The following is a 27,941-nucleotide window of genomic DNA, read 5'->3' as shown; positions in this document are numbered from 1 at the left end:
CTCCTCTTTGGGTTTTCATGACAATGCTCTATCTTGGTTTCCCTTCTAACTATTTAACTGCTCCTTGTTGGTCTTCCTTTTTTGGATCATTAATTTGGATCTCCCCAAACCCTTTCCCATTGTCTCTCTTGGTGACCTCATCAGATCCCATAGGTTTAATTATAATTTCTATTATGATACTAAGGTCTACATACTCAGAATGGTCTCTCCCAACCATCAATTCCAAATCACCAATTGTCTACTGAACATCTCCAACTGGATGCCTCATTTCAAATTCAACTTGTTTTTCAAAGCTAAACAAGTTAAAAGGACAAGAGTAAGACTTCTTATTTCAATAAGCAAAGTCAAGTAGTTTTCTACTTAAGATGATGTTAAAAGAAAATTTTAAGGAAATGATTTTTAAATTATTTAAATGGCTATTAAAACACCTTAAGCTGTCAATTCCTCTATAAATGTGATCAACTTGGATCATTACAATTATTGGAAAACTTACCTCTAAAGGTTGAGCATGGTAGTGATCTGTAGGATCTTTCAATTCTGCTGCTTCTTTCATTAAACGTTTGACAGCTGAAATTAAGTTTTGAAAATTAATGCAAGAATTTTAAAAATACCTCAAAAATATCTCTCAGTACTCAAAATGACAATAGGAATAAATGTAAAATTTTGTAATTGGGTACCCAAAACCTCCCCTGACAAAATTCTACACAAATATAAAATGGTTAGGAAACACAAGTAAAGAGCACTTCTGAAAAAGATCTTACTCTGTTTTAGTGGAAGCAAGTTTAATGAGTCAGCAGGGATACATGCAGACAAAAAGGCTTATAAAATCTATGGTGTATTAATGGAGACATAGCTTCTAGAAATAGAGAAAGGCAAGTTCTAGTGTGTTTCATCCTTATCCAACTTCACTTACGAGTAATCTGCTCTTTTCTGGGAGGCAGCATTGATAAAGTGGTAAATACTCAGCAGGACAACCAGGATGATGATGGGCCTTGACTCTATGGTTTTATGAGGATAGGCTGACTGAACATGCTTAGCATGAAGAAAGGATTCAGAAAAGATTAATATTCAAATATTCAAAAGAGTTTTCATATGGAAAAGAGCTTTGACTTGCTATATTTGGCATTGAAGGACAGAAACAGAAGGAATTTGGAAAAGTCACCAAAAGGCATATTTAGACTTGAAAAATTTCCTAAAATTAAAGCTGTCGCAAAAGCTGAATGATGTGCCCCAAAAGACCTCGAGTCTATCTTCTGAAATGACTATGTGGAGAGGGTGGAGGACCACTTCTTGGATACACTGACGATAACTTTTATGCATGAGTTAAGACTAATATCGACTGAGATCCATCCAACTCTCAAAATCTGTAATTCTGTGATCTTTGCCAAGCAAAGAAATATTTAAGAGCTATACTGATTTAAAATAAAAACCCATTTATAAAAATCATACAAAAGAGAATAGTAGAACAATGATTATTATCTCATAAAGAAAAAGCAGTGGAGGGAAAAATAAATTTTAAGAATCTAGATAAACATGAGATTCCCAGATCACCCCAAAACTACTAACGATGAATGGGAAAGATGACAACAAACACATGAGGGGAAAAAATTTGTGAACATTGTGCATTATTTCGACCAACACTAACGGTGGAAAAAATTAATTACATTTGAATTTAGATATCTCAGACTTCAATGTGCTAGACACCATGTATAAACAGAGTCAGTCTGTGGTAAAGATATCATTTTGAGGAGACTTAAAAGATAAATTTTCAAGATACATGAGTGTGGAAGAATATTCCCTTGAATGATTGGATTCAGAGGGAGCTAGAGATTGAAGCTGGCTGGAGACATTCTGACAGGAAAAGATTCAAGACTTTGAAAGACACAATACAGAACTAAAGCCAAGACTGTCTCCCCAGAAGCTCCCCAAGAGATCTCCTCCCAGAGAACAATTGCAAATCTAGAGACAACAGAACATTACATTTTGGCGCCCAATGTGGGACAAGGACTTTTGCTTACCTGACTCTGGCTGATTCTGAGCCCTTCAGAGGAGCTAGCCCAGACCTTAACAAAGTAAACTAAGAATCCTGAAATAAAAATGTATTTTTTCCCATCCAAATTTATTTATATTCTGAAATTTTTCCATTCCAAAGAGTCCCTCCAGTTAAAAATCTCTGATTCTTAATGTCTACTAATATACTCAAAGTGCCCTTGATGAAAATAAGGGAAACAGGGAAGCTTTTGAAAATGCTTATCTATGGAACTATGCCCAATGGGCTATCAAACTGTGCATATAAACCCTTTGATCCAGCAGTATCTCCATTGGATTTGTATCCCAAAGAGATCATAAAAAAGGAAAAGAACCCACATGTGCAAAAAATGTTTGTAGCAGCAATTTTGTAGTAATAAGCAACTGGAAACTGAGTGGATATCCATCAGTAGATGAATGGCTGAATAAGTGAATAGAATACGAATGTAATAGAAAATTATTGTTCCAAAAAAAAAAAAATAAGATCATCAGGCTAATTTCAGAAAGGGTTGGAAGAGACTTACATGAATTGATGCTAAGTGAAGTTTAGTAAAACCAAGAGAACATTAAATATAGCAACAAGATTATGTCATGATAAACTTGCTCTTTTCAACAATGAGGCAATTCAAGCCATCTATATCCAGAAAGAGGACTATGGGAACTGAATGTGGAACACAGCTTAGTATTTTCATCTTTTTTGTTTGTTTACTTTTTTTTCCTTTTCTCCTTTCCCCCCCTTTTTGATCTGATTTTTCTTGTGCATGATAAATGTAGAAATATGTATAGAAGAATTGCACATGTTTAACTTATATTGGATTATTTGTATCTAGAAGAGGGGAGTGAGAGGGAAGAAAGGAAGAAAAATTTGGAACATAAGATTTTTCAAGGGTGAATGTTGAAAACTATCTTTGGATGTATTTTGAAAATAAAAAGCTATTGTAAAAAGAAAATACTTATCTATAGCATACTATTTTTATATTACACAAATGATTGGAAAATGCAAAGCTTCACTGTGTTTAATGCTTAGTGATTTAAAAAAAAAATGGAACCAATGAAACAAAATGCAACCTAAAAAATTCTCTTCCATCAAAGTATCTTCCATGACTGTCCTCAAGTCTCAACATTTAGAGTCCTTAACTTCAAACACAAAGTTTAAGTGCCAGTTGCTACACAAAGCGATTTTGTAGGATTATTTTATATATACTTTGTGTAAACATCTATGAACAAGTTACATTTCCTTCCCACCTCCAAGCCAAATACAAGTCAACAAGTATTTATTAGGCATCTACTATATACCAAGAATAGTACTAAGTTCTAGGGCTACAAAGGCAACTACTTCTTCAAGAAACTGACAGCCTTATAGGGGAAATAATATGCAAACAACAATGTATAAAACCAAGAGACTATTCTGAGAATAATGAGCACCTATACCAGGGTGAAGACAGTGTCAGAGTAAAAGATTTATTAGATGTTATAAATATAGAATTGACAAATAACAACAGACTGCATATAAGAATTGGGAGTGAGAGACAGAGTGAGGAGTCAAGAATGATGCCTTGATTTCAAGCCTAGGTAATTGGAAGATAGTGGTATTCTCCAAAATAACAGGAAAGTTTAAAGGAAGAGAGTATTTGGGAGAGAAATATGAGTTCAATTTGGGAGACACTGAGTTTAAGATCTCCATGAAATATCCAGGTTGAGATGTCTGACAGACAGAGATGCATGCCTAGAAACCATAAAAGCAGTCAGAACAGGTTTAACAGAACAGATTTAAGAATCATCTGCATTGAGACAATAATTCAAGAGAGCTAATGAAATCACCAATCAAATGAATACAGAGGGAAGAGATAAAAATTTAGTGAGTACTGCCTGTATGAAGATTCAGCAAAGGAGATGAGGACCGTCAAATAGGTATGAGAATCAAGAAAAAGCAATGTCATGAAAACCAAAGCAGAAGGAAATGGTCAATAGTATCAAATGCAAAAGAAAGATTGAGGAGAATAAGGCCTGAAATAAGGTCATTAGACGTGGCAATTAAGAAATCTTTGCAGAAAGGAGTTTCAGTTGAAAGATGTCAGTAAACAAGACTTCAGAGAATTTCAAGAGCAAGAGGAGAAACTGATTGTAGATGGTCTTCTTAAGGAATAGCCAGGAAAATAATATAAATTCCATGAGAACAGGTATTTTTTTTTTATTTTAGTATCTCTATTCCCTAGTATAATCTGCACACGGTGAGTGCATAGTAAATTGAATCAAAACCCACCCACATTTGGAAGATGAAGAGGCTCACTCAGATTGTTTGCCCACTATATAGTTACTCCACATTGCTTTAAAAAAAAAAATTTAAAAAATGGAATTATTTGTTAACCTTAAATCTACTAAGAAAAAGAGAAGCAGATACCAATGGGGTAAACCTATATCTAACATTCTTTTTGTTCTCAATAATAGTATCTTATTTTTTTATAACTAGTTTTATAGCCTTTTGTAGACCAAACATTCAATTTCAAATCTGTCCTTTTTTTTTTTTTTAATAGCTTTTTACTTACAAAACATGGGTAATTTTTCAACATTGACCCTTGCCAAACCTTCTGTTCCAACTTTTACCCTCCTTCCCCCTACTCTCTCCTCTAGATGGCAGGTAGTCTAATATATGTTAAATATATAAAAGTATATGTTAAATCCAATATATGTGTACATATTTCCATTGCACACAAAAAAAATCAGCTCTAGGAAGAGAAAAAAAAACTGAGAAGGAAAATAAAAATGTCAGCAACCAATAACAGAAAGAAATATTCACATTTCACTTAGCATCAATTCATGTAAGTCTCTCCAAGACTCTCTGAAATCATCCTGCTGGTCATTCTTACAAAATAATATTCCATAACATTCATATACCACAATTTATTCAGCCATTTTCCAACTTATGGGCCATCCATTCAATTTCCAGTTTCTAGTCACTACAAATAGGGCTATCAAAAGCATTTTTGCACACGTGGGTCCCCTTCCCTTCTTTAAGATCTCTTTGGGATATAATCCCAATAGTAACACTGCTGAGTCAAGGGTATGCACAGTTTAATAGTTTGAGCATAGTTCCAAACTGCTCTCCAGAATGGTTGGATTTGTTCACAATTCCACTCAGTGTATCAGAGTACCAGTTTTCCCACATCCCCTCCAACATTCGTCATTATCTTTTCCTGTCATTTCAGCCAATCTGAGAGGTGTGTACTGGTATCTCAGAGTTGTCTTAATTTGCACTTTTCTGATCAATAATGATTTGGAGCACCCTTTCATATGACTAGAAATAGTTTCAATTTCTTCATCTGAAAATTGTTTATATCTTTTGACCATTTATCAATTGGAGAATGGCCTGATTTCTTATAAATTTGAGTCAATTCTCTACATATTTTGGAAATGAGACCTTTATCAGAACCTTTGAATGTAAAAATGTTTTCCCAGTTTATTGCTTCCCTTCTAATCTTGTCTGCATTCGTTTTAAACTTTAAAACTTTTAAACTTTATATAATAATCAAAATCAAATCTGTCCTTTTAAAAAGATTGTTGAGACAAAGTTCTGAGAGATTTGATTATATAAATTGCTTTCCAATAATGCTTTTCCTTCTCCACTAAAGAAAACTTACTGCAAATGCAAAACATTTAGATGATAAAATATTATATAAAAAAGCATTATTTTATAATGATTATGGAAGAACCAATTTGATTAGTATACCTCTTGCCATTCTAAAATCAATATATTCCCATAGAATAACTACACATGCATATGTGTATATACACATTCACACAACACAACACATTAAAAATACAGATGCACAGAAGTCAATTAATGCCTTAAAAGAAGCTCTACACTTCTTTTTTCATATTTTATTCTCCCTGAACACCTTTCTAAATGACATTAGAATTCCCCTTTTCTCTCTTCTCCAAGTTTAAATAGGCAATATGCAATTAAAGTACACTTTTTTTAATCTTTTAGTCAATGTAACTGAAACTTTTAATCCACCATGTATACCCACCATCTGAAGAATAACTGAACAAGTCAGAGCAGGTAAATGTAATGGAATATTACTAAAAAAAGATGAAAGAAGAGGTTTCAGAGAAATTTTGGAAGAACTGAATAAATTGAGTCAGACTGAAATTAACAAAACCAGAATAATTTGTAAATAATTAACACCATATAGACAAACAACTTTCAAAAATTAAAAACTCTCATCGATGCAATAACACAATTCCAGAGGAGTTATGATACTGCTCACAGCTTAACAGGGAGGTAATGAACTCAAGATGAAAAATTAACACAAGTTTTTAAACAAAGCCAATGCTGTAATTTGTTTTGCTTGACTATCTAGGCTGGTAGGAATTTTTTTTTTCTTTCAGAGAAAGGGAAGATGGAGAGATAAAATAAATTCCTGTTAATTAAAAATAATGCAATACAATAGAAAATTTTAAAGTCTGTATGACAGGCTCACAAAATTTTAGAGTTGGAAGGTATCTTAGATCTTCATAGGCTCTCTAGTTCTAATGCACTCATTTTATGAACCTTGTCATTTTTGCATAAAGGATCCTTGAGATCTAGAGATATGAATTGTTGATTAAAAATAATAATTTACTCCTTATCATGTAGAAAATAAATTATCAAGAAGACAGTCAGCTGGGACTCAACCCAGGTATTCTGATAATAATCCTAAGGCTTTCCCCCCCAAATGCTGACTCAGTAGTAAGAAAAAAAAAATTCAACTGCTTTAAAATTGTTACTTGATTTTTTTTTCTATCACAACCAGAATCAAAATTATTAGCATCCAAAATATGTACAAGGACTTCTTGAAGAACATGTAATTATATCAATTAATTGACAAGTATTTAAGTACCCACTACCTTGCAAGCAATGTGCTAGGTGCTGTAGATACAAAAAAATGTATCTAAATAGTGTAGAGGGTTGGAACTCTGAAAAGGTGTATCTGAATTTAAAGACAGCAGAGTACTTAAAGCTAATTACTTACTCAATGTGAGATAATGGTTCTATATGATATATGATATATGATATCTATATGACAGTGTGATGGCTCTCCTCAGAATTGGTGCTTGCTGAATGTGTTGTGATGAGGTAATCAGAGGCAAGGATTAGAGGGCTGAGGGAGGTCAGACTCTCTTGATAAAAGTACTCTGAGGAGGGAAGACTTCAATCATCTCCAGACCTGAGACATTAAAGATGAGCCTCATGGCAACTTGCCTGCCTCCTTGACTTCTCCTCCTAAAGAGCAAGGACTTTGATCCTGACTCTGACTGACCCTGAGGCCCTTCAGAGAGGGTGAGCCGGGACATTATAAAATAGGGCACTGCCCATAAAGAATTTGGAGACAATATGTATACATGATATACAAAATAAATAACAAGGTAATTTGAAGGGGAAAAAGGATACAAAAGCAGCTGGGAAAATCAGGAAAGGCTTGCAGAAAAAGTGAGATTTGAAGGGGAAAAAGTATTCTTAAAAGATGGAGGGACAACTACTACATGGCACAGTGGATAGAGCACCTGGCAAAGTCAGGAGGACCTGATTCATACCTGGCCTCAGATACTTAACACTAACTTTGTCACCCTGGGCAAGTCACTTAACCCCAACTGCCTAGAGAAAAAAAAAAAAAAAGAGAAAATCAGGAATACATAAGGTATGGGAGACAATTAGTACAAGAGCTGAGACAAGAGTAATACAATTTAACTGGAATGTACAATGCAGAAAACTAATTAATATATAACAAGGCTGGAAAGGAAGACTGGGAACAGATTATGAAGGGCTTTAAATACCTAACAAGAGTTTGTATCTGATTCCAGAAGAATAAGGAACCACTGAAGTTTATGTGCAAGGTGAGACTTGGTCTTAAGTGAGCTTTAGAAATGTCAATTTGTCAACTATATGTAGTTGAGAGAAGTGTACTGCAAGAATTCCAGTGAGAAGTGATGAGGATCATAATGAGAGTGGTAACCATGTGAATGGAGAGATGGATGCAAGAAATATTGTAGATATAACATGGAAAAGATGTGGCAACTATCTGAATATGTGAGGTAAAGGGAAGTAAAGAGTAAGGATGACTACAAACTTGGGTGTATAGAATAATGGTAGTAACCTCAACAAAAAAAGTTTGAAACAAGAATGTATTCTACTGACATTCTAAATAATAGAAGTATGTGACAGAACATGTATAACTACTTTAATCATTTCTGATATAATGAAATTTCTTTATCAATAATAATTACACCCCTAGTAATTTCAGTTTAAGCAATAACAGAACTCTGGAAGAATTATCAAGAAAACAAGCCTCTCCTTTTTGAGCCCTTTCCTTAAACCCAATGTAACTTCAAAGAAGGCTGACCTTATCAGCCCATCTGGAGCTAAACATATAAAACTGATAGATTTGAAATGTTATGCAGAAGAAGAAAAAAAACTAGACACTATGTCAAAGTCTCCCTTTGTGGATCTAAAAAGAGAAGAATTTTAGACTTTAACTTAAGAATTTCTAGTTCTACATACTGGATTACTTGCTTACTATGGAGTGGATGGGGGGAAGGATGGGAGAAAAATTTGAACATATGGTTTTGTAAGGGTGAATTTTGAAAACTATCTTTGCCAAGTATTTTGAAAATAAAAAGCTATTTTTAAAAAGGGGGGGTTCTAGTTCTGTGTTAAAATAAGAATTCAAGATGTCAAGTGCAATGTGGAAAAAGCAGATGAAATCTGTTTGGTATACTGTGGCAATGGGAGAAACATCTGCTCCCCAGGTAAAATAACTTTTGAGACCAAGGAAACAGAAGTGTGAAGTCTTCTGTCCCTACTGGTAACAATAGAATGAACAAGAATGATCCATTTTAAAAGAGGCCTCCACCATCTTAAGAGATTTTGCTGCCAATACATAAATTCTGGTTAAGGCAAACTTCAGAAAAATGCATCCCCCACAAGGAAAAGTCTAATTTTTAATGATTTCTGTGATCCCAATGCTTTCCCCATGTCCATCCTACCTTACAATATAGTTCATTGGTTCTGTACTGCAAGTCAACCTAAAAAACTACAAAAAACCCAAACTATACCTTAAAAAGTTGAAGCCATTACTGGTACAAGACATCTTTCTCAGTGTACTAATAAATCTGTTTTCCTTTCAGTGTGACTACTCACTTTCTGACCTCTACATCTCTGCAGAACCCCTGGAAGGTGAGATTCTCCCTGAGCTCTCTTCATGGAACTCAAGCTTGAAAATTCCCAAAGAAGAGGTAGGGGTGAAAGATGACAGGAATAGAAAATAGCAGAGTTTTGATCAATCATATCCTAACTGCTTCCCTATTATTTTTCCCCAGAAGGAACCAATTCTTCTTTGATATCTGTGGTTGTAAAAGTTTGGAACCTAAATGAGTTCAAAATTTCAATGACTAAAGTAAGCTTTTTATTAAATTTGTCAAAATGAAAGTTGCAGAATGCCTGGAGCTTATGCTTGTCTATGACAGAAGGAGATCGAATCTCTCCTACTAAGACACTAAATTCAAGAATGTAAAAACAAAACTGTTTTAAGGAGCAATCAGAGTCACCAAATTAAGAGTCAGAAATACAAAAATCTAGATCAAAACAATCAGATTAGGCAACAACCAGATTAGGGACAGAAGATATCAGGGTCAGAAAGTCAAAATCAAAATCACCGTAGTTCTTAGATACCCAACTAGGCAGGTTGACTCTTCCATCTTATAAATTAAAAGCAACTAGGATAGGGAGCACAGTGGATAGTGCACCTGGTCTGGATTCAGGAAGACCTGAGCTCAAATCTAACTAACACACTTATTAGCTGTGGGACCCTGACACCAAGTCACTTAACCCTTGTTTAGGGTTTCCTCATCTATAAAATGAAGATCATAATAGTACCTATCTTCCAGGGTTGTGAGGATCATGAGATAACTGTAAAGCCCTTTGCATGGTACCTAGGTACATAGGAAGCACTACATAAATATTAACTATTATTATCATTAGTACTAATCCCATGGTACAATGGAAAATTCTAGGTTTTAGTGGAATCTAGCTCTATCACTTACAATGTATGTAAGCCTAAGCACTTACCCTCTTTGTGTCTCAGTCGCTTTATCTGTAAAATGAGTAGATTGCACTATATGACCCCTAAAATTCATTCAAGTTCTAAATCTCTGACCCTATGACTACTTCCAGTTTGCATCCTGAAAGGTTAAGGATGATTTGTACAAAACAGTCATTTAAAAAGTTAAAAGTCTAGTGAAAGCAAAATTCATATGGTAAAAATAATAATTATTATATGGGCATTACTAAATTACATGATGTCATATGTATTCTATAAGCAAAATATTATGTTACATTCTTCAAACAGAAAGAAAAGTCTAAAGAGAAATTCCAGCAATTGCTTTGTCATTCAATTTTCTTCAGTTTGATTCCACTAGTCAGGAAGTGATGGCAGCTTACAGAATTAGTCAGTTCTCAAGTCCAAAGGATATCACAAGAAAGAGAGAACCAGGGAGAACACAGAATATTTAAAAATTGTTAAATTGTTTACAATTTTCAGGCTGAAGGCAAAATGAAAGCAAAATGTTTCTTTTCTTCCAACAATGATCTTCATTCAAAAGTTAGAGATTTTTTCAAAAGTAAAGTGAACTCAAAGGGAAAAGAAACAAAACATTAAAAGAAACTTCAAATGATGCAGAATTTGGATATGGCCTTAAGTCTGGCAAACAATCCCAACACAAGGACTGCAAGGACAGTCTATTGACAAATTCTGATGTACTGTACTAAAAAACAAGTGAAGTTACATATAAGAAGCAGAAAACTTCTAGCTACCTGAAAAAAAAATCTGGTATTTTTGATTAAAGTTTTTAAAATCTAAAGTTTCAGTTCAATTGAATTCAACAAATGTTCTCACTTTAGGCAATCATGCTAAGCACTGAGGGGAACAGCTTATAAGTTGTGCTTATTTTTGGAAATGGGCAAATATATGGGATAGGCTCAAAATCCTGTCATTCTTTCCAGTATTCTCGAGGACTAATAAGTTGGGAAAACAGTAAAATCTACAAATATAATTATATCGTATATCAGAACTTTCTGGTGGATGTTCTATTAACTAATCATCAAACTAGTTAATAACAACAACACATAGTGCTATAATATTTTTAAGAGTTTACCAAAGTCTGATTTTACTCTGTTTAAATGGGTAATTCAGCTGTTATTTTCCTCCTTTTATAGATGAGAGAAGCTAAGAAAAAGAATCAAAATGTTTTATCCATGATCCCACACTGTAAAATATCCATCCCTATCCAAACCCAGGTCTTCTGAACCTACTAAACCATGGGCTGGCTAATAATAATAATTATTATTATAATTACCCACATTTCTATTTTAAGAAAATCTTGGGAAAAAACTAACTTTGACACAGCAGAAAAGCACAGATTTACAATATGAAGAGTTTTGCAAGTCAGTCTTAATAAAGATTAGAAAAACTAGTTTATTACAGGCTACTGCTTATAACTTTTATAAAAGTGCTCAAATTCATAATTTAAATACACACACACACACACACACACACACACACACACACCCCCAAAACTAGCAGCCTTGAACTCTACAATTAAAAAAAGTGATAACAGTACTTATAAGCATAATAGTAAGAATGTGTTCTAAAAATCAAGCTCAGTATCCAAATATATACTCTAGGATAATAACTTGGTAATAAGATGTGCTATTTAAAAAAAACAAAACTCAAAACAATTCACCTTCAAGAATTTATACAATCAAGTGAAGACTGTTTTTGAAAGGACCTTAATTACTTAAATGGGAAAGAGGTGGAAGAGATCAAATATCATGTTCATTTGAGGTGGTTCATAAAAAATTTGAAAATATTTTCTTCAAATAATAATTCTCAATGTTTTTTACTTAAAATAAAATAAAATAAAATAAAAACACAGCAGCTCTTTACATACTAGCCAGCTCTTTATAAAACAGGCCAGTTTACCTGTATTCCTACCCATCCAACTCAAACCAAATGAGAAGCTAGGAATAAAAGTCTGAGGACTAATAAAGAGCTTCATTATTTTCCAAGAAATGTTTTCCATTTTTTCCAGAAAGATGACAACAAACTGTAAATGCATACAGCTCTTATATGAGTATTTTAAGAAGCTCTCTGAAAGCAAGAATTGCTTTCATTTTGTAATTGCTTAATAAATGTTGAATGGAATAATTCAAAGGCAGCCAGAAATAGTAGAAAGGGCATTGACTTTATATTAAAAGGTTCAAATCCTAACTTTACTTTTCTAGGAGATCATGGATAAGTTAAAAACTTTCTAGACTTGAGTCCTTTTCAAAAAAAAAAAAAAAAAAAAAAAAAGCACAGGGTTGAACAAAATGTTTTTTTCTAAGCTCCTTTTCAGCTTCTTGATCCTATGATTCAATCCAATAACCTGACTTTCTAGTAAATATGCCAAAATGAAAATCTTCCGTCTTTGCAACTGACTAGATGAGTTATCCATCCTCATGTATGAACAAATCTATCCTTAGCAGACTAACAGTAATGTTCCTTCCACTACATGATGCATTTTATTATTCCATTCAAATCTCATCTAAATTTCACCAAAGAACTTTCAAGTCCTATTCAATCTAATGTTCAATGACTTTTTTTTTATGTTCTGCATATTCAAGAGAAAAGAAAAAATATCAGATATGGCACTATTTTACCCTAAGTTCATGGAGTAAAGATTACTGGTTTTCCTAGCACCAATTGGGGGAAAAAAAAAAAGGGTGGGGTGAGGGTGGAGAAGAGAATAAATAACAGCTGGTTAAACCATTAGTTATTTCCCAAAAATTTCAGTTAAGCTTTTTTTTTTTTCCCCATTTCACAAATTTTGTCAGTGCACTAGTTTAATGGCTCAGTACCTAGTGATCAATCAAAAGATGCTTATTAGTGCACAGCTATTTCATAGGCATTAGCTCCCTTTTTCACTAGTGTTTTATTGTGTGTGTGTGTACATATGTATATATAAAAATGACTGGAATCTCGTCATCAGGGTTTCTGCTTTGAATTCCTTCTCCCCTGATGAAGGGAACATATACAAACATCTAGTTAACAAAAGAGATACTAGATAGTGGAAATAGTTCTAGACTTAGAAGTTCAGAGTCCTAGATTACTGCGTCAGGTAATATATTTGATGCTGGACAAATCACCTAACCTCTCTGAACCTCAATGTCCTCATCTATAAAATGGGGATAATGATCACACCTACCTAACAAGAGTAAATATGAGGATTAAGTGCTAATGTATAAACAAAATACTTTGAAAACCTCAAAGCACCATATGTGAATAATTATTTCGTGCGCTATGCTAATAAAATGTATACTTCATTGTTTATCTTGGCCTTGTGCTCTCAGTGCCTGGCATACAAGAATAGACATTTATTAAGTGCTTGTTCAGCCATTCTCCAATTGATAAATGGTCAAAGGATATGAACAGAGAGTTTTTAGATGATGAAATAGAAACTATTTCTATCTATATGAAAAGGTATTCCAAATTATTATTTATCAGAGAAATGCAAATTAAGAAAACTCTGAGATACCACTACACACTTCTCAGATTGGCTAAGATGACAGGAAAAGATAATAATCAATGTTGGAGGGGATGTGGGGAAAACTGGGACACTGATACATTGTTGGTGGAGTTGTGAATGAATCCAACCATTCTGGAGAGCAATTTGGAACTATGCCCAAAAAGTTATCAAACTGTCCATACCCTTTGACCCAGCCGTAATACTACTGGGCTTATATCCCAAAGAAATACTAAAGTAGGGAAAGGGACCTGTATGTGCCAAAATGTTTGTGGCAGCTCTTTTTGTAGTGGCTAGAAACTGGAAAATGAATGGATGTCCATCAATTGGAGAATGGTTGGGTAAATTATGGTATATGAAGGTTATGGAATATTATTGTTCTGTAAGAAATGACCAGCAGGAGGAATACAGAGAGATTTGGAGAGACTTACATGAACTGATGCTAAGTAAAATGAGCAGGGCCAGGAGATCATTGTACACTTCAACAATGATACTGTATGAGGATGTATTTTGATGGAAGTGGATCCAAATCAGTTCTAATTGACCAGTAATGAACAGAACCAGCTACACACATTGAAAGAACACTGGGAAATGAGTATGGACCACAATATAGCATTTGCACTCTTTCTGCTATTGTTTGCTTGCATTTTTGTTTTTCTTCCCAGGTTATTTTTACCTTCTTTCCAAATCCAATTTTTCTTGTGTAGCTAGACAATTATATAAATATGTATATCTATATGGTATTTAACTTATACTTTAACATGTTTAACATGGATGGGACCACCTGCCATCTAGGGGAGAGGGTGGAGGGAAGGAGAGGAAAAGTTGGAATAGAAGTGTTTGCAAGGGTCAATGTTAAAAAATTATGCATGCATATGTTTTGTCAACTTAAAAAAAAGTGCTTGTTCACACATTCTTATCAATGGAGTGTTTCCTCATCAAAAGTTCTCTATCCCATGAAATTACTGGTCCCAACTATCTACCACTCCCCCCCCCTAAATATTGGCTAGGGATATATAAAAATATATATATATATTTATATATATATATATATATATATATATATATATACATAGGAATCAGTAGGGATATATATATATATATATATATATATATATATATATATATATATATACATATATATATATATATATATATATATATATAGGAATCAGTAGACATTCTGGGGCCACGTTTTCCAGAAGACAGAGAACTCCAGAAGAGGAAATTCCCTCTCTCACAGCAAATAGGCATCTACTCTACAATTTACAGTATGTGAGATTAGGTGACTCTACAGAATCACACAGCCAGTACATGACCACAGCAGGTCAGGGACGAATTTGTTCTTGACTCCAAGAATAGGCAGGTGGATGGATAAGTAGGTAGGAATAGATACATATACATATGTAAAATGACCACATCCATGAAGTTGCATGATATTGATGACTGCCAGATTCAGAAAGGATTGTGGATTCATCTAGTTGAAACATGGATATTCATACCACTCACTTCATAGAAAGGGTTGTAAGGCCAATGATAATTAATCAAAAAGTGTTTTACGTAAAAGCTTTTCAGGTTCGAAGTTAACTCATCAACATCCTAAGACCACAAGGGCATTTAGAGATGTAGTGTGGACTATTACTCTTTTCTGTTATTGACTCCTTTTAAATAATTAAGAAAAAAACACTAAATTTCAGTTAAAAAGTTTGTGAAACAAGACGTGATTAATTTCCCTATCCAAGTTCATAAATCTCACTCTTCCTACCCCCAAAAAATACTCATGTGACTCCAGGTTAAGAACACTTGCTGTGGGGCCAGGGCCAACTCCCCCGTTTTAGATGAGAAAACAATCTCCGAGAGGATGGGTCCCCCCAAGGTCATACCGAGCTAAAGGACCCACCACATTTTTATAGGATCACAGTTTTAGGGAGGGTAGCGACTTTTAGGGTCCCCTAGCGAACTGCCCTAATAACGGAGGTAATGAGGCCCAGAGAGATGAAGGGAGTTACCGAAGGTCACAGAGGCCCAAATTTGAATCCAGGTCCTCTGACTTCTCCGGGCGCTCTCCTTTGCACCTCTTCCCGCATTTCTCAGGTGCCGAGGGGGGAGGGGACGGTCTGCCACAGAAATACCTCCACAGACCGCTTTTCGGTTTTACTTCCCCACAGACACCTAGTCTTCAGGTACGCGGACACACCAGCACCCCCGATCCCATCCCAAAAGACGGGTCAGCGAAGTTGCCGGAAAAGTGTCCAGTCCGAGGGTAGCAGCCTGAAGAGATGGGGCGGACAGCCGGCGGGGGATCCCGCAGTCCTGGCTGCCTCTAGGAGGCCGCCCCTTTGAGAAGAATGAAAGGGGAGGAAGGAGAGTTGGGGGGAGGGAGGGGAGTGGGCTGAGGCCCAGGTCGCAAGGTGGGGGCAGGGCGTGGGCAGGAGCCCAAGTCGGAGCTGGGCCCTCTCTCCAAGAGCTCGAATTGGGCCGGCCACCGGACAAGCGGACGGCTCCCCGGGCCCAGGCTCGCTCCGGGAGGTCTCGCTCAGCCCGGTCCAAATATCGAAGTCAATAAGAAGGGGGCTCTCAGACCGTGACAGGTGAAGGGGCGGCGGCCCAAGGCCTCCCCAGCTGCCAGTCCGCCAGTCCGTCTGTCCGTCCGCGCATGCGTGCTAAGAGATGGGAGGGGGCGGCCGCTCCCTTCCCTACCTGGGCTCTTGAGGTTGTAGCGGGTCTCCATGGTGGCCTTGCCGCCCCGCTCCGGCTCCGCCGCCGCTTCCTGCTCCTCGGCTCCGCACCCAGCTGCTGGCTCGGCTCTGGTCCCTGAGACTTCCTGAGCCGAGGAAGCCGCGTCCTCCAGTCCCCGCCCCCGGCGGCCCGAGCGAGCGCCAGGGATACGCAGCGGCGGCGGCGGAGACGGCGGCGAAAGCTATGGCTCCGCCTCCTTTCCTGCGCTCCGCCTCCCGCGCCGCCGCCGCCTCCGCCTCCGCCTCCTTCCGCGCGCTTCCGCGGCAGCCGCCTCCTCAGGCTCCGCCTCTCTGCCTCCGCCGGGCCCGCCCGGCTAGAGTTCAGCCCTGCCTCCCCTCCCCGCCCCGCCCCGCCCCGGGCAGGAGGCCGGGCCCGCGGGGGCCGTCGCTGGGCTGGAGAGCCGGGGGAGGGGCCGCGCCAGGGCTTCCGTCCTCCCGCCGCCGCCGCCGCGCCCGCCCGCCCGCGTAGCCCCCTGTGCAAGACCAGGTGTCGCGCCCCCTTCCCCGCGCGCGGTTTGTGAAGTTGTCCTGACGTGTCAGTCACTTCGTGGCGGGCCGGCCGCGGGCCAGGCGTGGTCACGTCTTCAGGCCGCCTCCTGGCCCTGGGTCCGGACCCGAGAGAACCTCTGTATGTCCGCCAGCCGGGAAGTCCTAGGCTAAAGTCCTTGTTACTGTCACCCGCCACTCACTCCTGTTACAAGGGAGGAAGCGGAGCTCCGGAGACGGGAAGTGACTTGTCCAAGGTAACGTAGTAGTACTCGGAACGGAGCGTCCAGTCTTCATCCTTTATGTGCCCGGGGCCCTTTGGTGAAGTCTGTGGGCCCCGCCTCCGACTGAAGGCTTTATATGCATAAAACAAAAGATACGGAATTATAAGGGAAACCAATATATTGAAATAAAGGTGACTTTTTTTGGCCCCGGAAACCACATTAAAAACCCTTACTGGAAGCTAACGCTTTTTTGTTTCATAGATGAGTAAACTGAAGCCAGAGAGATTAAATGGTAACAGCTATAGCGATAGAAAAGAAAAAAGGAACAAGGAAAAATCAATGAAAACTGAATGCTGACAGAGATGACTAAATTTGACTCCAAGAAGAGAAGTGAAAAAAGCCCCGAACATTTATTAAGCACCTACTGTATACAGGGCACCATGCTAAGTGTTGGAACACTTCCTCATGCCTTCTGTGCAAAAACGGGAGGTGGGAGCTGTGTGGTTCTTCTTTTGACATCAGACTTTTGATGCCTTCGTGGTATAAAGTTTTTTTTTTCTTTTTCTAAAAATTATTCTAAATTATTTCTAAAAAAAAAAAAGATATACAAACATGACTTCTTGAAGTTAGGTAGTAAAATAGAGGCAGATAGATGAATAGAGTGCTGGACAGAGTCAGGAAGAATCGTCTTGAGTTCAAATCTGTCTTCAGACACTTTCTGGCTCTGGGATACTGGTCATTTAACCTGTGTTTGCCTCAGTTTCCTCCTGTAGCAAACAATTCCAGTATTTTTGCAAAGAAAACCCCAAGTGAAATCGCAAAGAATCAGACACTACTGAACAACAAAATGGGTCTAATAATGGCACTCATCAGGGTGGTTGTAAGGGTTCAGATGAGATATTTATAAAGTGCTAACATAGTGCCTGTACATAATAAGCATTATGTACATGTTAGCTGTTATTATTATTATCAAAGCTTTAATGATGCCCTTTACATCCCATCCATTTACAAAAATAACCTCCTCCCTCCTCCACCCAATTCTAACAAGTCTTCCCTTGTGAGGAAATTTTTTTACAAAGTTAACAAAACCAATACACATGGAAATCTAATTCTATCATATATAAAACATATATATGTCTAATTCTATCATGTGTAATGGTCTATACAATCTCCTATCTTTGAATGAAAGAAGGGAGATTTTTTTCTATTCTTAGCTGATCTATTGTAATTACATAAAGTTGAATTTTATTTCGCTGTCCTTTCTTTTTACATTGTTGTAGTCATGTATATATATATATTTTTTGTTTTTGTTTTTGCTTTTATGCGTCTTACGTCACTGCATCAAAGTTTATACAAACCTTCTGGAAATATTTCTCTGAATTCTTCATTTATCATAGAAAACTATAATATCCTATTATAGCTATCATGTCCAAGGCTTTCCTGATCTCATTTGGGATTTTCTTGGCAAAGATAGCATAGTAGTTTGCCATTTCCTTCTCCACGTCATTTTACAGATGAGGAAACTGAGGCAAAAAGGGCTCAGTGACTTGCACAGGGTCGCACAGTAAGTGTTGGAGATTGAATTTGAATTCAGGTCCTCCTGACTCCAGGCCCCTTTACTATAGAGTGTTGGTAAGAGACATTAGTCTCTTAGCTGCTCCTTAGCTGCTCTGGTATGATACCATAGCACTAGTGCACTAGTGGTAAAGTCAATGAAGCTGGGTATACATCCCATTTCTTTTAATAAAAGCTTTTTATTTTCAAAATATATGCAAAGATAGTTTTCAGCACTCACCCTTGCAAAATTTCATGTTCCAAATTTCCCCCCCTCCCCTGAAGAGCAAGTAATCCAATATATCACATCCCATCTTTGAGGCTTACAGCCATTGTGACCTCTGGCCAATCAATTAGCACTTATGTTAAGCTGTTAAGCACTTATGGACCTAGCCTAGTATCATTTGCCTTCAAGTTGCACCTGCTAAGTGGGGCAAGGCTGGCAGATCACTGGAGCTCCAGAATTCTGAGCTTTAGTAGGGCTAGGTTGTTCAGATCTGGCACCAATGAGGTTTTCCGGCAAGGAGAAGCTTGCTAAGAATGAGAGCCAGTCCACGTCAAAAATGGAGCTAATCAAAACTTCTCTGCCAATAAGCAATGCAATTGAGCTTTTAAGTGACATCTCTCTCTACTTGGGAAATATGGAGATACCTAGTCTAAAGAAAAGAAAAAGATATGTGAGTGACAGAAACATTGTACTAAGAACTAGTGATAAAGTTATTACCCTCAAGAAGTATACATTCTGATGAGCAAAGAATGCTTTCAGAAAAACCTGGGAAATTATCCATGAGCTCATGCAAATTCAAATGTACTATATACAAAGTAATATTAATGTTGTGGAATGCTCAGCTGTGAATGACTGCTATTCTCAGCAATATAGTGATTCAGGACTACTCACTCTGAAGGATTTATGATGAAAAATGCTATTCATGCCCACAGAAAGAACTGATTGTGTCTGCCTACAGATTAAAGCATACTTTTTTTTAAACTTTATTTTTCTTGAGTTTTTTTTTTTGTTTGTTTGTTTGTTTTCTTGAGGAGAAAAGGAAGCTATGTTTTCTTTTACAACATGACTTTTGTGGAAATGTTTTGCAAAACTTCACATGTGCCTTCTCAATGGGGGAAGGAGGAAGAGAGAATCTGGAATTCAAAGTTTTAATAACATGTTTAAAAAATTGTTTAAACATGAACTGGGAAAAATATTTTAAAAGTATTTTTTTAAAGAAGCATATATTTTGATAGAGGGGAGAGGTAAAATGATATAAGTAACTAGGTATATTGAGGCAAAGATTAAATGATTTCCCCAGAGTCACCCAGCTAGGAATTATCTGGAGCCAAATTTGAACTTTGGTCTTCCTGATTCCAGACCTTTATTCATTTTTTTGGCTCTATTCACTATACTACTTCAATAGTTCTCATAGGAGCTGAATCTTGAAAGAATTCAGAATTCAGAACTAAGGCAAAAGTGGAGGATGCTAGAGGAAAGACTAACAATTATAGCTAACCAAAAGACTCTGGCTTTCTTCCACTAAAGCCTTCAATTAGAGGCTCAATAATCACTTATTTGGGATTGTTATAGAGAGGATTCTTTTTCAGGCAGAAGCTAGACTTAGTTGCTTTTGAAGTGCCTTTCCATTTCTGTAATTCATTAGTCTAGAGGACGGGGTCATGCTGAAGAGATCCCCATCTTCCCATTACACTACCTTTGGGGACCCCACTGTTTTCTTTCCTGTCACTTTAAGAGGAACATAATGCATAGCTATCACCCTTCTTCCTTTCCCCTTCCCCACAACGCTTATGATGTTCTCTGCATTTAGAGAGGAAGATAGATGCTGAGATGCAGTTGTCGTACTGCCTTCTACTATAGAAATCCTTTAAATGTGAACAAAATGAATGTTTGGCCCTAACCCCATTATACGAGTAACGTTTCACTGTGTTCACTAGGAAGAAAAATCTGAGAACATGTATTAACTAATTAAAATCTTAAGGATGAGCCTAGCCTAGTGGACAGAGTACTGGTCCTGGTGTCAGGGACACCTGAGTTCAGATTCAGACACTAGTATGGTCATCAGCATCTGCAAATGAAGGTGCTGAACTCAGTGACTTCAAAGATTGTCTCTAACTTTATATCCATGATCCCAATGATGAGATCCTGAATGGTGGGTGTATTAGGCAGAAAAAAACTGGAACATTGATCTCTGAGACAAATTGAGAGAAGGCATTGATAGAAATTAGTTTAGCTCTATGGTTCCACCCTCTGGGGAAGTCATCCTATCAGAAATTCCAGTCATATCCCTGAGGTTAAATTTTTCCTATGAAATCTACTTATGACCATGCCATACTGATATAATTTTGTAGTCCCTAGATGTTAGGGAGGTTTCTATTATGTCAGTAATCCTAAGTCTTCTGGTTTTGGAGTCCGACTCAGGAAACTCCCAGGCCCAGGCTGCCTAATTCTAAATAGACCACTTCTCAATCAGATAGCTTCTGGCCTCAGGATAGTCCCACAGATCAAACTCCTGATCAACAGTGAATAAACAATTCCTCAGTTCATTGCTGACTGTCAGATAATATGTTGGTCAGGGATAATCAAATTCCAGAGACCACTCCTCCGGGCCATAGAATTAGCATGTCAATGATAAAAAGCTGGATCTATTCTACTAATGGCATTACAATTACAATAAAGTTTGCCCCTTGACTAGGAAATGGGTTCAAATCTGCAAATTATTTTTGAGACACCTTGCAACACCAATCTTTTGGGGTCCCTTTCCTAACCTCAACAATACGGCCTTCCTTTGGGTCAGTCTGCCTAGTGGTGTCTTTCTCTTTACCATGCCATGTAGTATCTCCTAATCCCACCTAATGCCTTGTGGTATCTCTCCAGACCCAACTTCTCTTTACAGCTAGCTCTTTTGGGTACTAAATCCCTTTCAAGATTTAGGCTGCCAGCTAAGGGTATGTCCCACCATCATAGAATGTTTCCTTTTCTCCTGGTAAAAGACAAGTTCCACTAAGGAACTTGCCCTTTCCATCATTAAAATCTCTTTCTATGCTCTCCCAACTCTTTCATATTTGCCATTCCTGTTGTATCCTGTTGTACTACTGGGAGTTGTTGGAATACATGAGAGCCGCCTGTTGCTGGAGATCCAACCCAGAATGGATCTCCTCTTGTGAGAAGATGATACAAGGAGACTGAGAGGCAGTTGCTGTTCTCTGACCTCTGACTGCGAGGCCTTTGCGTTGTCTGACCTTTCTCCTCTTCCTTCTGCCTCCACTTTATCTTATTACCAGTCTGCAACACCTGTGTCAGCAACGACTGCCTTGCAACTCCTTCAAATGTTATGATTCACAGCTGTGGAGGTTCTCAGAGAACTGACCTGTCCCTTAACAGTATCCCTTCATTTTTTCTGTAACCTTTTCCCCTAAATAAATCTATCCTTTGCCAAAGAATGGCCATTGTGAATTTTTTATATGACTGATCCCCAACTTTTGGTTCCTACCATCATCTGGTGTCTATATCTGCCATATCACTAAGACTTGGGTCCTTATTTCCAAGTCTACCACTAAATAAACTGTGTGATCTTGGGTAAGATCTCCCTTCATTTCTCTATACCTTAGTTTCTTCATCTGTACAATGAAAAGTTGGACCAAATGATCTATAAGATCCCTTCTGGTTCTTAACAAAAATACAAAAAATATGACATCAGACCTCCGATTTCAAATATTTTCCAGAAATACCACACTTTCTCAGATATTTTAAAGGTCTAAATCAAACAAGGATCTCATGGGAGTTAACCTGACATTTTTTCTTCTTAGAGATTCAATAGACAGTCTGTGTGGAAAAAAGGGCATGGGGGAGAACTATCAGGTATAACATTCAATAACATTTTTTCCCTCTTTGCACTAGATATCAAATTAATATCTGTTGTACACCTACTGGGTGCAAGAATTGTACCAGTTATGGAGGAATTTTTTTTAATGTAAGATTACTTTCTCTTTTTGACCATGTAATGAAGAGAGGTAGCATAAAGAATTAAAAAAGAGTCATATAACAAAGAAATATGCAAAGATAATAAATTGTTCACTAGAAATTTAAGCATGCCAGGTTCATATCTATTTCTAAAATGAAATCAAAAGATAATACCACCAGAACATTTTATTTCTGCATCTGAGAAAAAATCATAAAGGCTACAAGTTGATAAATGATAAACCACTGGGGACTGAATGGTGTAGAAAAGCTTCATGGATGAGGGACTTAAACTCAGCTGTGAAGGACAGATGGAAATTACATAGTGCTTGGCACATGATAGATATTTATTACTTGTTGCATTAAATTACATTATATTAAGGTAGAATGAACATTTCTGGTTAGAATAACAATAATATCCAATGCCAGAAAGATTCTAATAAGGAAGATTACTAATGAGGTCTTGCAAATTTGTTTTTTCTTTTGATTTTTTTTAAATTGCTTAAACTGATGTGAACTATATTCTCCTGTCAGGAAGAAGCCCAAATGGCTATTATCAGATATAACAAATTCCCAAATTATCCTGTACTCATAGAATAATGTTTAGTTAAAGTCTACTGTTAATTCATCCAGTCTCCAATCTAGTTAGCATTTTTAAAGACAGGCTTTGAGACAATCTAGATGGGAATTTAGCTTTCCCAGACTGTCTTATTACCCTAAATTAGGACAGGCATAATGTAAAATCTTACCAAACATAATTGCATACAAAAAGAAAATTAGCTTTCCCATACTATCTTAACTGGTATATCTTTAGAAAGGTCTGGGACCTCATCTGCCAAGTGCATTCCATCTGGCTCTTTGACTCTTGAATTTGCACCTTTATGCCTAGTAAACCCCTAAGGCTATATTTCCCCTATAAAAGATCTGATTTTGATGAAGATCTTTACTAAATTTTTTTCAGAACTAAGCCTACTATGAGACTACTCTCTCCCTCTCCTCTTAGTTTCTCCCTCTAATTTCTTCCTTACTCTGCTATATGCTCTCCCAACTCTTCTTTCATATTTATCATTCCTAGTGTCTATTGTATTCTTTCATTTTGTCTGTAATCTATTTCTCTACTTCTACCTTTTGCCAAAGAGAATTGCTATTGTGAATTTGTCATGTGTTTATTTTGAACTAGGAACTGCTACCCCAATTCTGTTGTGCCACAGTTCTCTTTTATTGTCAGTTTCCCTGATGGTCCTGTCTCAGTTTCCCTAATTGTCCTGACTCAGTTTCTCTAAATTGTTCTGCCTCAGTTCCTAATTGTTCTGTTCAGTCCTGCAACACTCTTAATCATGATGATCCAGATAAGATGATCTAGACCTTCTAAGACATCATCAGAATGTTGGGTGCCTCTCCCATTCCCAACTTAACAGAATGTCTGGTGCCTCCACTCACCCTGTCAGAACCGGATAGATAGTCTCGTTGCCATTCTCAGCTCTCTGACTCCGCCCCTGCCTTAGTCTATCCCTGTAGCTGAGCCATGTGTGTATATACATGTCATTGAGAACTCACATTGGACATCAGCCCTGGGGCAGCATGCCCTCAGCATAATCTCTCCCTTTCAAATAAATTATTAAAAATTCTCTAATCTCTCTCTTGCCTCAATTTCTCCAGCATTACAATCCCATCAAAAACATTAAACAGTTTTAAACAGTTTAACTTTTTTTTAACTGTTAAAGTATTACTAATACAGAACTAGAAGCATATGACTTTACCACATTAGAGTATTTAAAAATAAGCCTAAATCTAAAGTTCAAACTAAAAGATTTAAACTGCAGGATAGGTAAGAAGAGATGTGCAAATAGATTCAAAAGCAAATTTGATGAGATATCATGAGTAAAAGCTTTTCAAACCCTAAAGTTCTATGTAAATGCCAGAGCTAACATTGATGCTGATTTAAATGTTTTCCACATTATCCCAAATGTAAACCAATAATTCCTCTGCCCAACTGATCAAAAAGCCAGAGTAAACAAATGGCCTGGCCTAAATCTGGTATCTTTCTTACAAATTCAATCATTTATCAATTTAAAAGAATAAGCATAGAGGTGCAACCTTGTCCAAGGACAGCCCTTACTCATCTTCAGATACAATTTCAATCACTCTCTTCAATTGTATTTTAGCAATTTTTTAGAAATATTATAAAGCTTATATCTTCATCACAGATAAAGAACAAGAAGAGACTTTAGGGGGTCATCTAATCTAATACCCTCAATTTTACATGTGGGGAAGTAAAATTAATACATACTTTTTAAAAACTTTTTTTAATTATTATTATAGCTTTTTATTTACAAGATATATGCATGGGTAATTTTACAATATTGACAATTGCCAAGCCTTTTGTTCCAATTTTTCCCCTCCTTCCCCTCACCCCCCCTCCCCGAGATAGCAGGTTGACCAATACATGTTAAATATGTTAAAGTATAAATTAAATACAATATAAGTATACATGTCCAAACAGTTATTTTGCAAAAAGAATCAGACTTTGAAATAGTGTACCATTAGCCTGTGAAGGAAATCCAAAATGCAAGCAGACAAAAACAGGGGTATTAGGAATTCTATGTAGTGGTTCACAGTAATCTCCCAGAGTTCTTTCACTGGGCATAACTGGTTCAGTTCATTACTGCTCTATTGGAACTGATTTGGTTCATCTCATTGTTGAAGATGGTCACGTCCATCAGAATTGGTCATCATATAGTATTGTTGAAGTTTATAATGATCTCTTGGTCCTGCTCATTTCACTCATCATCAGTTCATGTGAGTCTCCCCAGGCTTTTCTGAAATCATCCTGGTGGTTATTTCTTACAAAACAATAATATTCCATAACATTCATATACCACAATTTATTCGGCCATTCTCCAATTGATGGGCATCCACTCAGTTTCCAGTTTCTGGCCACTACAAAGAGGGCTGCCACAAATATTCTTGCACATACAGGTCCCTTTTCTTTCTTTAAGATCTCTTTGGGATATAAGCCCAGTAGTAACACTGTTAGATCAAAGGGTATGTATAGTTTGATAATGTTTTGATCATAGTTCCAACTCATTCTCCAGAATGGCTGGATGTATTCACAATTCCATCAACAATATACATACTTTTTTTAGTTGTTTTTTTGTGGGGGTTTTGGGTCTTCATTTACACATCCAGATCAGTGTTTGCACTGATAGGGGAAGAACCTTTGACCAAAGAAGACTATATCTCTTTTACAATTTATAGTATTCCAAGATTCCCTAGAGCACTAAAATAGTTGTTACTTGCCCAGAGCTAGCTAGCAGCAATACATGTGGGGGTTTTGTTTGTTTTTTTGAGGCAGAATTAAGTGATTTGACCAAGTAACATAACTAGTAATTTTCTGAGGTCACATTTGAATTTGAGTCCTGACTCCAGGGATGGTGCTCTAGTCACTTAGGCACCTAACTACCTTCAGCAAAATGTGTTTAAAGCAAAATTTAAACCCAAGTTTTTCTGACTCTGGGAATGGTTTTCTATTTGTTGATGTGAGATATGGGTGATATGAATACCAGATGATGGGGAGGCACCAAAAGTTGGGGTTCAGTCACGTGAAGAATTCACAATGGCCATTCTCTTTAGCAAAAGATAGATTTATTTAGGGAAAAGGTTACAGACAAAATGAAGGCATACATAAAATATAGAAATGGTAAATATAAAATAGAATTGGGAGAACAAATGAAAAACAAGTTCCCAGGAGAACTTATAATTACTAAGTAGAAAGGGAACTCCCCATGAAGTTAGGGAATGATCCCAGTTGGCAGGCTAAATTCTGAAAGGGATTGTTCAAGACTCCTACAGAGAGTGAGTCTCAGAGATTTGACATAACTTGGTTTTTAGAGTGTATGACCTCCCTAGAGTTCGGGGCCATGAAGCTAAACCAATCTCTTATCAATGCCTTCTCCCTGCTTGCCTCAGAGATCAGTTCTTTAATTTCTCTTTGTCAAACACATTATTCAGGACTTCATCATTTATTAAATCAGACACAGTAATTATAATTCTCTAAAGTTGTTTTATTAGCATTTGCATACTTTTTACCATGATATTTTTGTTTACATCTTTTTAACAAAAAATGATTCTTTACCCTTTGATGCAGCAGTATTTCTGAAGGGGGGGGTCCACATGTGCAAAAATGTTTAGGCAGCCTTTTTGTAGTGGCAAGAAACTGGAAACTCACTGGATGCCCATCAATTAGTATATGTTTTGGTCTATGAATATTATGGAATATTATTGTTCTATAAGAAATGATCAGCAGGATGATTTGAGAGGGCTGGAGATATTTACATAATCTGATGCTAAGTGAAATGTGTAGAACCAGGAGATCATTATACATGGAAACAACAAGATTATATGATGATCAGTTCTGATGGACATGGCTCTCTCATCAACATTGAGGTGATTCAAACCAGTTCCAATGGTCTTGTGATGAAGAAAGCTATCTATATCCAGAGAGAGTACAGTGGGACCACAACATAGTATTTTCACTCTTTTTATGTTGTTTGCTTGAATTTTGTTTTCTTTCTCATTTTTTTGTTTTTGATCTGATTTTTCTTGTGAAGCATAATATTTGTGGAAATATGTATAGAGTAACTGCACATGTTTAACATATATTGGATCACTTGCCAACTGGGGGAGTGGGTAAGGGAAGAGGAAAAATTAGAACACAGGATCTTGTACAAGTGAATGTTGAAAATTATCCATGTATATATTTTGAAAATAAAAAGCTATAATTTAAAATTTTTGTTTAAAAATTATGCTTTTATTTGACTGTTTATAAATTCATTTGAAAAAAAAATCTACTTCTTGGGTTTTTAATCTTTTTTTTTTTTTTAAGACCAAGAGGAGAGAATATGACAAAATTGAATTAAACTTGGTATTCATACACTACTCTGCTCCTTGGATTGGAAGGCTTAATGAAGAACTTTTCCCAGCACTTTTACTGAAGGCCATCCATTCCTCCATTTCCCAGCCACTATACTTCTTTGAATTTCTCCATCATGCTCCTGCATTGGGTATCTTACCTCCCCTTTTCCTACACCCTTTTCACATTCCTTTTGTATCTTCTCTTGTTAGACTATAAGAACCTTGCCAACAAAGACTTGTCTTTTTTGTATTTATATCTTCAGCATTTAGCATATTGACTAGCACATTTTCTATGCTTAATAAATGTTTGACACAGTAAAAGGACCCAAGGGATAAAGACCAGGTTTACTTGCTTTATGTAATCTATTTTGTCCTTTGGATTATCTTTTAACTTAGTAAAGAAAGGTGAAGAGAGCCAGACCTCTGGAGAAG

General features: G+C 36.9%; 1 protein-coding gene across 2 annotated transcripts in view; it reads right to left on the bottom strand.

Annotated features, from left to right (window-relative positions):
- The window catches only part of UBE2J1 (ubiquitin conjugating enzyme E2 J1), a 43,937-nt gene extending 27,216 nt beyond the window's left edge, over positions 1-16,721 (bottom strand). The window contains exons 1-2 of one of the 2 annotated variants that reach the window (XM_074310306.1): positions 16,327-16,721; positions 494-567 (exon numbers count right to left, since the gene is read on the bottom strand). In XM_074310306.1, coding sequence (XP_074166407.1) covers positions 494-567; positions 16,327-16,357 — 105 coding nt within the window. In that variant the 5' untranslated portion in view covers positions 16,358-16,721. Of the gene's footprint in view, positions 1-493; positions 568-15,635; positions 16,279-16,326 lie in introns of those variants that run through there. The other variant, XM_074310307.1, reaches the window with a different exon arrangement.
- Positions 16,722-27,941: the final 11,220 nt, after the last annotated feature.

The sequence above is a fragment of the Sminthopsis crassicaudata genome, chromosome 4 (genome assembly GCF_048593235.1).
Source record: "Sminthopsis crassicaudata isolate SCR6 chromosome 4, ASM4859323v1, whole genome shotgun sequence".
Lineage (NCBI taxonomy): Eukaryota > Metazoa > Chordata > Mammalia > Dasyuromorphia > Dasyuridae > Sminthopsis > Sminthopsis crassicaudata.
Note: the sequence above shows the minus strand (reverse complement) of the source record. Positions and strands in the feature narration are given on the sequence as shown.